The following is a 12,787-nucleotide window of genomic DNA, read 5'->3' as shown; positions in this document are numbered from 1 at the left end:
GTCTATTTCCAAATAAATGAACTTTATACTCGGAAGAAGTAAGTGGTTCTGCTCACGTCCCTACTTTTGTGACTCCATTGTTTTTTAATTTTTAACTCTTTTCAGTGCTGAGCCTGAGACCTGGAGCATGCTAGGCAAGTGCCCTACCACTGAGCCATAAGCCCCAGCTCTCCTTCATCCTTACTCTGCACCCATCCCACCCTGGGCTGATGGAGTGAATGAATGTCCATGTCAGCTCTTCTGTAGCTTCTATCCCCTGCTGTCTTAGCCACTTGCTTCCCCTTGGAGTTTCTGTTAGAAGAAGTTGGAGGAGCCTTAAGGCACCCTGCAGGGGCCTTTAGGTGATGTGGTAGGAGGACTGCTTACTCTGCACCCTCTCCTGCAGAAAGTGTCTCGTAGACTAACTCCCATAAAGATATGGGTCAAGAGAAACATCTGGCCAGAATTCTCACTACACCTCATCCAATGGTGCTTAAAAGAGCAAAGCTGCCTTGGTGAGATTGGGGTTGGCACTTAGAGGCTTGGTGTTTGAGCTGTTCTCTTCTGCCTCCTAGCGTCACCAGGTCAGCCTGTCATGCCTGCTTCCCACTGCCATGCCTATGCTGCCTCCCCTGCTTCCTTCGCTGGGGTCATTGTGCTGCCTGTGCTGCCTGGGAGAACATCTGCTTGCTTGTCAGCAGGGCTGAGACATTTTCATGTTGGAGCAAAGACACTCCCAGCATTAGCATCTACAGGGATGAAGCCCAGACTCAGTACTGACTGCCAGCTGGCTCTGGATCAGTTAGGTACTTCTTGTAATCTCTCTTCCCTTTCTCCTCTGGTCTGTGGTTTATTGAGCACCACCGGGGCCTTTCCTGCAGAGCCTCTTGGGCTACCTAACCAGCTACCGGGAAGAGATGGAATAGTAACTGCATTGTCTTGGAACCAAAAGCTCACACTCGCTCTGTCAGGTGGTGGTATTTGTCTAGTTCATCAAGAACAGGAGAGGAAGGGGCTCCCTGGGAGTGTATGCCGTGTAGACCATGGAAATCCTGCCTGCTCTAAGGAGCTGTGGTGAGCTCTGGGCTCCTGCCCTTTGTGCTTTTAAATAGCTGATGACTGCGCTTGGGTGTCAGTGGGATCCTCTGTTCTCATCCAGAACCTCCTGCTTTTCTTGGTTTTCCCCCCTTTCTTTTTGGAGTAACCTAATGGTCTTGGGTCTGAAGATGTTTGGTATTTTGCAATCCATAGTTCTTTGGGATTTTTAAGTGTTTTTTTGCTGTTTTTGTTTTTTGGGTTTTTGTTGTATTTAAGTGAGATAATATCTCTACATAGTTCATTCTGGCCTCAAAGTTTCAACCCTGCCTTGGCCCTCTGAGTGCTTTAATTATAGGCATGCACCAACCATGGACCGTTGGTTTTTTTTGTTTTGGTTTTTTTTTTTTTTTTTTTTGGTTTTTGGTTTTTTTGAGACAGGGTTTCTCTGTATAGCCCTGGCTGTCCTGGAACTCACTTTGCAGACCAGGCTGGCCTCGAACTCATTAATCCGCCTGCCTCTGCCTCCCAAGTGCTGGGATCCACTGCCCGGCAACCCTTGGGTTCTTTGAGTCTTCCAAGAAGATGGTGTATGGCCTCCTCCGTTCACGGTCTGAAGTGCCTGTACAGCAAAGCTTCCCACTGTGTTAGTTCTCACCACCTGTCTCTAGGTCCCAGATGCACAAGTTAGAGAGCTGTCAGTAGGAGGCTGGGAAGTGAGACCAGGCTGCTTTCCTGGCTGAGCCTCTGAAGGGAAGCATCCATTTCTACCAACAAATATGTGCAAATAACGGGAGGGGGGGCAGTTGATACAGGGTGCAAATGAATGCAAATGTATTACTACCTGCATCTGTGTGTATGTATTTTGTGTTAGAAACAGAAAGAACTAAAGACTTGTTCATTTCTTTGTGTAAAGTGGCTCTGTAGGCTTCAGTCAGCCTTGGGATTGGCTTCAATTCCACAAGTAACCTTGGAGAGAAAAAAAAGTCACTTGTCTTCCCTCAGTTTATTTTTCTTAATTTTTTTTTAAACAGAAGAATGTTATCACCATAGCTCTTTTTGCACAGTGTTGTTTTTTTTTTAATTAAAATGGTTACTTTGCATGAGTTGGGGGTACGTAGATGTGGAGATCAATTTTTAGGAGTCAGCTCTCAACTTTATGCCCTGTTGATACAGGATCTCTTGTTTCTGCTGCTGCTTTGAATGTGGGGTTCAAGTTACCAAGTGCAGCCAAGGACTTTTACCCACTGAACCAGTTTTCTAGTTTGCTTTTATTTTTTTATAAAAAGATTTGAGTGTTTGAGTAATTTGCCTGTATGTATGTGTGTGTGCTAAGTGTTTGCCTGGTGTCTGGAGGTTAAAAGAGGACATTCGATTTCCTGGAACTTCAGTTATGGATGGTTGGGAGCTACCACATGGATACTGGGAACCCAAACCAGGTCTGCTGCAAGAATACGTGCTCTTAATCTGAGCCATCTCTCTAGTCCCTGTCCCTTCCCCTTTTACTTTTAAATTAGACTGAATGTAAAGACTTTATTGAGTATCAGATAAGTCCAGTAAGAGACATGTGTGACCAGCAAGCTTTTATTAAGCCAATATGTGTTGTTTATGCTTTATAAAGCATAGAACCCTTCTGTGATTTCTGCATCTTTTCCCAGCCACACAGACCTTGCTGCCCTGTCACAGTGGGCAAGCTGCACCCTTCCCCCACCCCGTGTCCTTTCCCTCAGGTCTAGACTCAACTTTATCCAGATGTTTCTAGGTCTTACTTCTGAAATCCTTCAGTTCTCTGAGATTCCCTGGCCACTCTACATAAATTAACTAACTCAGGTGCAGTGTGCTCCGCTTGTTGCCAGCACTTAGGATGCTATAGCCAGCGGGTATGAGTTTGAGGCTAGCCTGTGTTACAGAGTCAGGGCCAGGTAAATCTAAAACTCACCCCTCTGGTGCTTTTTGCTCCTCTTCACTGTTTCCCTTCTCTCCACAGCATTTGTCATCCTTTCATTTCTTATCTGAGATTCCCACTGATAGTCTGTGACCATAGACTGAGTCTTAGGTGAGTCTTAGGCATGAACTATATTTTAGTACATAAAATAGTTCCTTGAACATGATGGATGCAGTAAGTTGTGGTTAAAAGAATAAAGAAATGTGCAAATCGCATGTGTTTTGGTCAACACCTACAATACTAAACAAATATGTGAGAAAATCAGTCCAACTGAAATGCCCCTCCCTCTTCTAGAAAGAAGAAAGGATCAGGCCAACCTTGTGGGTTGGGCTTTGAGCAGGTTCGGCCCTTGTGACTTTGCCTTGTAGGTGTATTGTGTTTTACTTTAATGTGCCATATGAGCTCATGATCGCAAAGTGATTGTGGCAGGTGGGAATTGTATTTGCATCCTTGGGACCTCACAACCAGTTCAGTTAGTAACTGAACTAAGTCTTTGGTTGGCCCTTTGCTGCCTATAGCACGGTTAAAGGCAGGTAGCCTCCATAGGGTGGTGGTTCTATGATGGTGTTGGGATTTGCTGCCTCTCTGATGAGAATAAGAAGTACTTCTTTTTTTTTTTTTTTTCTTCTTTGTCTTTTGAAACAGAATTTCATGTAGCTCAGACTTGCTTTGAACTTGTTATGTAGAAGAAGCTGGCCTTGAACTCCTGATCATCCTCACTTTGCCTCAAAGTGCTAGCATTAGAGGCATTGTACCACCACACCCAGCTGACATAATCCATTTGGAAACAACTCTTTAAGATTGCTTCTAGGTTCTCATTAAAATTTAACACTTAGGGTCAGGGCAGTGCTGCGCTTCAGTGGGTAAAGGTACCTCTTGCCTAGTCTAAAGCCTAAATTTAATTCCTGGGACTTAACTACATGGTAGAAGGAGAGAGAACCAATTTTGTGGTTCTGTCTCAAACCTCCACACATGTGCCATGACATATGCACACACATATATAAAAAAAAATAATTAGCCGGGCGTGGTGGCGCACGCCTTTGATCCCAGCACTCGGGAGGCAGAGGCAGGTGGATTTCTGAGTTCCAGGCCAGCCTGGTCTACAAAGTTGAGTGCCAGGACAGCCAGGGCTACACAGAGAAACTCTGTTTCGAAAAACCAAAAAAAAAAAAAAAAAAAAAAAAAACCACTTGACAAGGTGTCCCAGCTTGTACCTGCCAAGGCTTCATGACAGATATTCCCCTTCTGGGGTGGCCTAACTGATTCAACATCTAGTAATATGTGAATAGCCCAACCAACCTATCATATCACACAATATTGGAGTACACTGGCCTGGCATTCTGCTCTGTAGGTGTGGGGACTGGGAGGAGGGAAGGCAGTTGTCCCTTTGGTAAAATTTATCCTCTGCTCCACAGCCCCAAACAAAGCCACTGTCTCATGAAACTCCCAATTCACAGAGGTTCCCTTATATGCCAGACCCTGGCTCACTGACGTTTGCTAAGCTGAAACCAGCTCTGCTCCCGAGGGCCACCACACTAGAGGTGTGGATTGGAAAATGGATGTGTTTTCTCCACTCAGTGGACAGAACTCAAAAGTTGTTCTCATAGCACTGTCTCAGACTGTTGATACTAGCCTACCCACTTGGTCTGCCATTTGGAAAACTACAGACTGGCAGGTTAAAGATTTCCCTTTTTGGACACACGAATCATGGAAACAAAGCTGAGAGGCCCATCTGGGTTGATCTTAGATTGACCATAGTGAGGGTTCTTTCTCTAGTGAAACCAACTAGCATCTGAGCATGGGCTGAAGCTGTACCAACCAGGTTGTCACCTTTGCTACTTGGGTTCATTGTGACCTAGACATGGTAGCACACCCATCACCATAGATTGAGCATCAAGTGAAGGGTCCATGTTTCTTTTTGCTTTTTTAAAGATTTCTTTATTTCATATATGTGAGTACATCATCTCTGTCTTCAGGCACAGTAGAAGAGGGTGTCAGAGCCCATTACAGATGGTTGTGAACCACCATGTGATTGCTGGGAATTGAACTCATGACATCTGGAAGAGCAGTCAGTGACCTTAACTGCTGAGCCATCCTTCCAGCCCCAGGACCCATGTTTCATATGTGCAAGTTGCTACTGCACAGACCCAACTGCCACCTCTAAAAAAAAACTGTCAACCAGGCAGGGTAGCACACAACCTGTAATCTGAGCACTCAGGAGACTGAGGCAGGAGAGTTGCTGTAAGTTGAAGGTCAGCCTGGGATACATAGTGAGTTCCAGGCTAGTTTTGGATACAATGCAACTTTATCTTAAACAATCACTACCACCACACATACACACAAAATTGGGGGTTGGGGGGAGTTGGGCTGTGCACATAACTCACACTTACCTTGCATTCTCAAAGCCCAGGTTTGACCCAGCACTTCGTAAACAGTGTGATAGTACATGCTTATAACCCTAGCACTCTGGAGGTGGAGGTAGAAGGTTCAGAAGTTCAAGGTTAACCTCAAACTCAAGGCCAGTCTGGGATACACGAGATCTATGTGTCACACAAATACATAAAGTGTGTTTTGGTAAGGGAGACACAGCAGAACATAAGGTTCTTGAGTTTTTCTGTGTTAGCTTTCATTGCTGAAGAAGCTGAGTGTTGGTGACACACATCTTTAATCCCAGCATTTAAGAGGCTGAGACAGGTGGACCTTTGAGTTCCAGGCCAACCTGGTCTACAGAATAAGTTCCAGGACAGTCAGGGCTAACTGTCTCAACAAACAAACAAAACAACAACAAAACAAAACATATTCAGTAGAAACAATCAAAAGGAACTTAAAGATCACAGTCCAGGACAGCTGGCTCCATTGTCTCTGGATGCTTAGTGCGAAAGATGAAGTGGAACAGAGGTGTGCACTTACGAAGCAGAGCCAAAAAGGAACTAGGTGGATTCTTTCTTCTTCTTCTTCTTCTTCTTCTTCTTCTTCTTCTTCTTCTTCTTCTTCTTCTTCTTCTTTCTTCGACTTCCTCCTCCTTCCTCCTCCTCTCCTTCTCTTCCTCCTCCTCCTCCTCCTTCTTCTTCTTAAAAATATTTACTTTCTGTGTATGAGCATTTTGCCTGCATGCATTTAAGTGCACCATATATATGCCTAATACTTGGGAGTCCAGAAGAGGATTACTGACTTCTTGAAACAGACATTACAGACAGTTGTGACACACCATGTGGGAATCCAACTTAAGTCCCCCGCAAGAGCAACAACTTCTTAACTGTAATTGCTGAGACTTCTTTCCAGTTCCAACACACCCTCAATGGCCAACTTCCTCCCACTAGGCTCTACCTCCTGAGCCTCAGGAGCTTCCTAGTAGGGCTATTGGGTTAAGAACTCATCAACATATGTTACTGTTACTAATGAAATCAGAGCCTTTATGATCCAATTCCAAAGGACTATCAGCTGACAACCTTGAAACAAATGAACCTTTTACGGGTTCATTTCATATTAAGACCATAATATCACCCAGCCTTTAACAGCCTTGAGGCTGCTAACTCACTTTTGTGGGTGCTTTTTCAGGTTCTGTTCTTGCTGTCCCAGTCCAGTGAGGTGACTTTGGCCACTCACTGTAGTTTCTGAAAATAATCTTACCACATTTTTCAACTTTGTAAACATTTTCAGCCAAACAAAGGCAAGTTCTGATTATAGTAATCTCTCCAGTCTTTCAGAGTTGCCAGCGAACATTGCTCACTCTACACAGATATCTGATTTTGTGGATCAAGGAAATGGCCTCTCCAGAATTCAACTCCAAACAGTTTCTAGCTGTGCCTTTGATTTGGTTGACTATCCCTTTGAAAATTCACGAAGAACATTTAACTACCATTAGGGCAGTATTGGGAAACAGGGACCATGGCTCCACTCTCTAAAACAGATGCATGCTGTTATCAAAAAACAGAGCCTGAGAAAGTGCCCATAGTAATGAGCTAGTAGCCTCAAGAGGGTGTCAAAGTTCAGTGATACAGTTTTAATATGAAATGAGGCCCCTATACACACTGACACAAGCTAGAGTTATCACAGAGAAAGGAGCCTCCCTTGAGGAAATGCCTCCATGAGATACAGCTGTATTTTCTCAATTGGTGATCATTTAGGTGGTGCCGTCCCTGGGCTGGTACTCCTGGGTTCTATAAGAAAGTAAGCTGAGCAAGCCAGGGGAAGCAATCTAGTAAGCAACACCCTCCACAGCCTCTGCATCAGCACCTGCCTAGTTTATGCCCTATGTGAGTTCTTGTCCTGATTTCCTTTGGTGATGAACAGCAATGTGGAAGTATATGCTAAATAAATCCTTTCCTCCCTAACTTGCTTCTTGGTCCTGATGTTTTGTGCAGGAATAGAAACCCTAAGTAAGACAAACTGGTACTGGGAGTGGGGTATTCCTGTGACAGCCTGACCATGGTTTTGAGAGGACTGTAGAAGGACTTTGGAACTTTGGGCTAGAAGAACCATGGGATGTTAAGAGCTCTGTGGGATGTCCTGTAGGAGTTTGGAAGACAATGTTCAGAACGGTGCAGAGGGAAGATTAAAGACTTATCAGGGCTGTTGCTGTTTTGACTGTGTGGTTTTGGTTAGCTGGGGCTGAAGAATTAGCTGCGATTAGCAAGATATCAGAACTAATAAAGTGAAATTTTTGCATTACTGGGATGATTGATGCTAGTTAGTTGGAGCTAAGAAATTAGTAGTGGTTAAGAAGATACCAGCATCACTATGGTGAATCTTCTGAGAGGTGTTTCCTGAGAGCATAGAGAAGTTGTGTTCTAGAGTCACCCATGGTTGTACCTTGAGTTGGAAACCAGACTTGGTAAAGTGTAAGAGTCACCCAGGTGGTATTGGTTTTGAAACATGAAGGGGTAGCACCTGATGCTTGGCACTGTGAGAGGCCAGGAGAGGCCATTGGTGAAGGTGCAGCCTCGGTGGCAGTTGAAGGTCCCGGTCTGAAGGGTTCATGTAGAGAAGTTGAGGCTTGGCACCATGAAAAGAGTCTATAAGAGGTTATTTGTGAAAGTGCAGTCCAGTTGCAGCAGAAGACAGCAGTGCTTTGGTGATGCCAGTACCATGGGATGACCACTAAGAACAACAGCAGCAGCAGCGGAGCACAGGCAGCTGGAGCCTAGGAGACAACATGTGTACTACAAGGGGCAGGGGTGGAGAAGTGACCCAAGCCCTTGGAGGAGTCCAAGAAGATCACGAGTCAACCCCAGTCCTTGGATGGTCAGAGTTTGATTTTGCTTTTTTTTTTTTTAAATGTTTATTTATTTATTATATGTAAGTACGCTGTTGTTGTCTTCAGACGGACCAGAAGAGGGTGTCAGATCTCATTATGGATGGTTGTGAGCCACCATGAGTTTGCTGAGATTTGAACTCAGGACCTCTGGAAGAGCAGTCAGTGCTCTTAACCACTGAGCCATCTTTCCAGCCCTTGATTTTGCTTTTGATTGTGACTGTGCTCTGATATTTTTCCCTCTTGAAGTAAGAAAGTATTTTAGTGGAGCCCACAATTAAAAGACTTTGAATTGTAAACTTGGAATCTCAAAAGAGATTAGATATTTTAAAGGGACTGAAATTTTAACATGTAAGAACTTGTAAAGACTGTGGGACTCTTAAAGTTATTTAGATCTTGGTGATGAATAAAGTAAGGGTTGAGGCTTAAAGTGATGTGTTTGTGTGTCAAGTTGACTGGGAGTCAATTGTACTGGCTGGTTTTGTGTGTCAACTTGACACAAGCTAGAGTTATCTCAGAGAAAGGAGCCTCCCTTGAGGAAATGCCTCTATGAGATCCAGCTGTAAGGAATTTTCTCAGTGATCAAGCAGGGAGGGCCCAACCCATTTTGGGTGGTGCCATCCCTGGGATGGTACTCCTGGGTGCTATAAGAAAGCAAGCTGAGTAACCAGCTATAAGAAAGCAAACCAGTAAGTAATATCTCTCCATGGTCTCTGCATCAGCTCCTGCTTCCTGACCTGCTTGAGTTCCGTCCTGACCTCCTTTGGTGATGAAAAGCAATGTGGAAATGTAAGCTAAATAAATCCTTTCCTCCCCAACTTGCTTCTTGTTCATGATGTTATTTACCAATTGCACCTTAGGGCCTTTAACCTGGGAGGGCAGAGCAGCTCACTATCAGGATGAACATATTAGCTAAACTGTTTACAGGAGCAGCCCATTGAAAGGGATCCAGGGCAACCCCTATGCCTTCAAACTCACTTTAAAACGACTCCCATAACTTCTTTTGTTGGTGGTGGTGGTGTTTTTTTTTTGTTTTGTTTTGTTTTGTTTTTTGTTGTTTTTTTGTTTTTCGAGACAGGGTTTCTCTGTGTAGCCCTGGCTGCCCTGGAACTCACTCACTTTGTAGACCAGGCTGGCCTCGAACTCAGAAATCTGCCTGCCTCTGCCTCCCGAGTGCTGGGATTAAAGGCGTGCCACCTGTTCGAGAGCAGCCTCCACATAGCTAGACTGCCCGAAAGGGTGAGCCAATGAGGTGAGGGACTCTTTTGAGTGGCAGGTTGTTTGGCCAATGAGCTGAGCCCTTGAGCTAGGGAGATCCGGAAATCAGGACTTGGGGCACGTGGTTCATTCCAAGAGGCAGATGAGGCTGTGTTCTGCCTAGACAGGGGGCTTCAGGGCCCTGACGACCCTAGGCCAGGTAAGAGGGCGAGACTCAGGTGTGGACGGCTAGGAGGGTTGTTTTTAAAAAGTTCCGGCTCCTGGTGGCGAGCGGGGGGCGCTCTCAGCCAGGGCTCTCCCACCCTTTTGGGTTGGCATCTGCCCCACGCCCCTCCCCCACGGGCACGAGGTGGCCTGGGCGGGGTCAGGGTGGACTGGAATTCGTTATTCCAGGCCGAGTGTGTGGGAGGAACGCAGGGGCTGGAATAGGAGGGAAAGGAGGTGACTCCAGGAGAGAGCGAGAGAGGGAGCGCTCGCGTCGGGACTCAGTGGCACCAGACCTAAAAAGAAATCTAGGCAAGGCTCCGGCACAGTCCACTTGGTGGAAAGGTACTTTGCTGTCGCCGACCTTGGGTGGGATTTGCTTTGACGGACTTGGTCTCAGGTTAGGCCTGAGGCCTAGTGCCTCTGCCCAGAGGGCACACATGGAGACCTGGAGAAGCTAGGCCTGGCCTGGGACCCTTCACTGCTCGGTGGGTGAGATCTAACCCAGGAGAAAACCCGCTTGAAGGAAAGACCTTCTGGAGGAGGCGTCCAGTCTGTGAACGGGATAGTAGGAGGGTAAAAAGGATTCCAGAGATCTGTGCTGTCACACCCCTTCCTATGTGCCAGTTAGGCAACTGACTTCTAGATTCTTGGGTAAGGCTAGGGTGGTGTGGCAAAAACTGAGGAGGAAAAAAAGGGCTTCTGTCGTAGTGGCACACACAGGGCAACTCGATTGCTCTGTGTGCGGAATCGACATCTAGAGATTTCGGAAGCATAATTTCTTGGTATTTGGGAAGCTGGTAGAACGGAAAAAAAAAGATTGAGGGGGACTTTTAGCAATTGAGGAGTTGAGTATCTGTCGTCTTTCTATGCGAGACTGGATTTCTCTAGCTAATAATGCTGGCGGGTTTTCAAAAGCTCAGAAGAGATTCCTGAGGTTGGAGTGTAGCTCAAAGGTCTAATGCATGCTTAACATACATAAGGCCTTGGATCTGCTCCCCGGGATAAGAGGGAAAAAGGAAGAAAGAAAAAAAGATTCTTGAGGGACCAGGAACAGGTCAGGACAATCAAAGAACTCCTTTACAGAGTTAAGACTTGAAAGCCATTAAACGATTTTGAAGAGGCCTGATGGATCTTAGACTTGAGGTAGGCTCAGCAACTCCTCCCTAAGTTAGCAGAGGAGGGAAGGAATTCAATGGACCCCATGAAAGCCAGCAAGTAGTATAGACTCAAATCAACAACTTGGTACCCTGGAGACCTCAGGCCTGTTGGTGTTTTAAAATAAAACAAAAACTCCACCCCCCCAAAAAAAAAACAATAAAAAAAACTGGATAAAGATTCAGAAAAGCAACTAAATCCAATAAGTTGAATGCAGTTATAGATGAAAAACTGATATAGAAGAAAAACTAAAACCCAAACGTATTTGTTGACAGAATAATTTTGTGGTATGGAGGTATTAACTACAACAGAAGTCATCCCCATATGTAAAAATTGTTCCTTTCGACACTAGGTGGTTAGTTGATGGACGGTTCCCTGAGGGGTCCTTTAGGTAGAGCAGCTCAAGGTGCTTTGGTTAATGGAAGATGCTTAGAATGTCCTTAGCTCAAATCGGAGCCTTCATGGGGCACACAGGAGCTTATTCCTGTAATTCCAGCACACAGGAAGATGGCAAGTTCAAGGCTTGCCTGAGCTATGCAGCAAGATGCTTTCTTAAAAATAAGACAGGTATGGTGGTATATGCCTGTTTTCCCAGAACTTGGGAGCCTGAGGCAGGAGGATTGTCAAGCATTCAGGGCCAGATAGGGCTCCATATCGAGACTCTGGCCTGCCTCTAAAGAAAAAACTGGAGAGATGGCTCAGTGCCTAAGAGCACTGACTGCTCTTTCGAAGGTCTGAAATTCAAATCCCAGCAACCACATGGTGACTCACAACCATCTGTAATGAGATCTGACGCCCTCTTCTGGGGTGTCTGAAGACAGCTACAGTGTACTTACATATAATAAATAAATACATCTTAAAAAAAAAAAAAGAATTCTCTCTGTAGACCAGGCTTTCCTTGAATTCAGAGATTACTGTGTGGCGTTGCCACCCAGTAACACCTGTCAAATCAAATATGTGCTTCCCATACACTCCTGGACACATGGCCTTTCCCTGGAGCATGGTCAGTTGGTAAAGAGAAATGACTCCCCTTCTTCTGCTATCAGTTGCCAATAGCTCCTTGGCAGAGGGTGGGACTTCATGCCCACCTACCCTGTCCATGCTGGGAGGTGGTGCGGTGTGAGCAGTAATCAGTCACTTTTTGATTGTGTGTAAGTCCCATTACACAAGATGAAAGAAGCTGTGACTAGACAGGCCAGGAACATGTGACAAGACAGGTCCTAGGCCCTAGGGTAGACTTTATGACTGTTATTCTGCTTAATGGACATGGTTTTAAACTGACTCCTGATGAAGTGTTACAGCCATAGATTAATACATCTCTCCCATCAGAAAAGATTCTATTTACAGTAGATGGTGAATTTTTAATCCTTTGAAAATTCTGGCAGATAAGGAATTGGAACAGAACCAACAGTCGTTTCTACAGCCTCTCAATGGATCCTGTCAGGCCGTTGTTCAGGGGGCCCACCCCAGTCCACCCATCTCAGTGTGTGCGGATGCCTGGCTGTTGGCCTCAAGCTCCTAGACCTTTGGAACCAGCTTGGGGTAGGGCAGGACCTGCAGGCAGAGGCCTTGTGTTTAGAAAACCAGAAGAATCCAGCCCACCACTCCAGCCAGTACAAAAGGTAAGGCCACTCAGAGGGCTTAGGGAACTAGAAGGCTATCTGTATAATCAAGGGCTGTTATTTTTAATCTTTTGTTTGTGTTGACAAGTAATTGCATTTTGTGGTCGTGCAACTCAAGTCCTAGAGAAAGTGCCTCAAAGTAAACACTAGATGGACTTAAGGTTGGCTTCGAGCTTCAGTCCTCCACCCCATCATTTCTCCAGTTTGCCATCCTTGAATGTATAGTTGAAGGGTTTAAACACAAGCAGAAGTTGTCGAGTTTGCCATCCTTGAATGTATAGTTGAAGGGTTTAAACACAAGCAGAAGTTGTCGAGTTTGCCATCCTTGAATGTATAGTTGAAGGGTTTAAACACAAGCAGAAGTTGTCGAGT

At 45.3% G+C, this 12,787-nt stretch overlaps 1 protein-coding gene and 1 non-coding gene across 2 annotated transcripts in view; both read left to right on the top strand.

The window, feature by feature from the left end:
• Window positions 1–9,840: 9,840 nt before the first annotated feature.
• The window catches only part of Piwil2 (piwi like RNA-mediated gene silencing 2), a 57,387-nt gene continuing 54,440 nt past the window's right edge, over window positions 9,841–12,787 (top strand). The window contains exons 1-2 of the mRNA XM_021182115.3: window positions 9,841–9,980; window positions 12,179–12,415. Coding sequence (XP_021037774.1) covers window positions 12,224–12,415 — 192 coding nt within the window. The 5' untranslated portion in view covers window positions 9,841–9,980; window positions 12,179–12,223. The remainder of the gene's footprint in view (window positions 9,981–12,178; window positions 12,416–12,787) is intronic.
• LOC115029289 (U11 spliceosomal RNA) lies at window positions 10,327–10,505 on the top strand. Its single transcript, XR_003834864.1, has one exon. It is a non-coding gene; the product is annotated as a U11 spliceosomal RNA (small nuclear RNA).

This window comes from Mus caroli, unplaced genomic scaffold (genome assembly GCF_978045245.1).
Source record: "Mus caroli unplaced genomic scaffold, Mus_caroli_1 scaffold_12, whole genome shotgun sequence".
Lineage (NCBI taxonomy): Eukaryota > Metazoa > Chordata > Mammalia > Rodentia > Muridae > Mus > Mus caroli.
The sequence above is the reverse complement of the archived record's forward strand: the minus strand, read 5'-3'. Positions and strand labels throughout refer to the sequence as shown.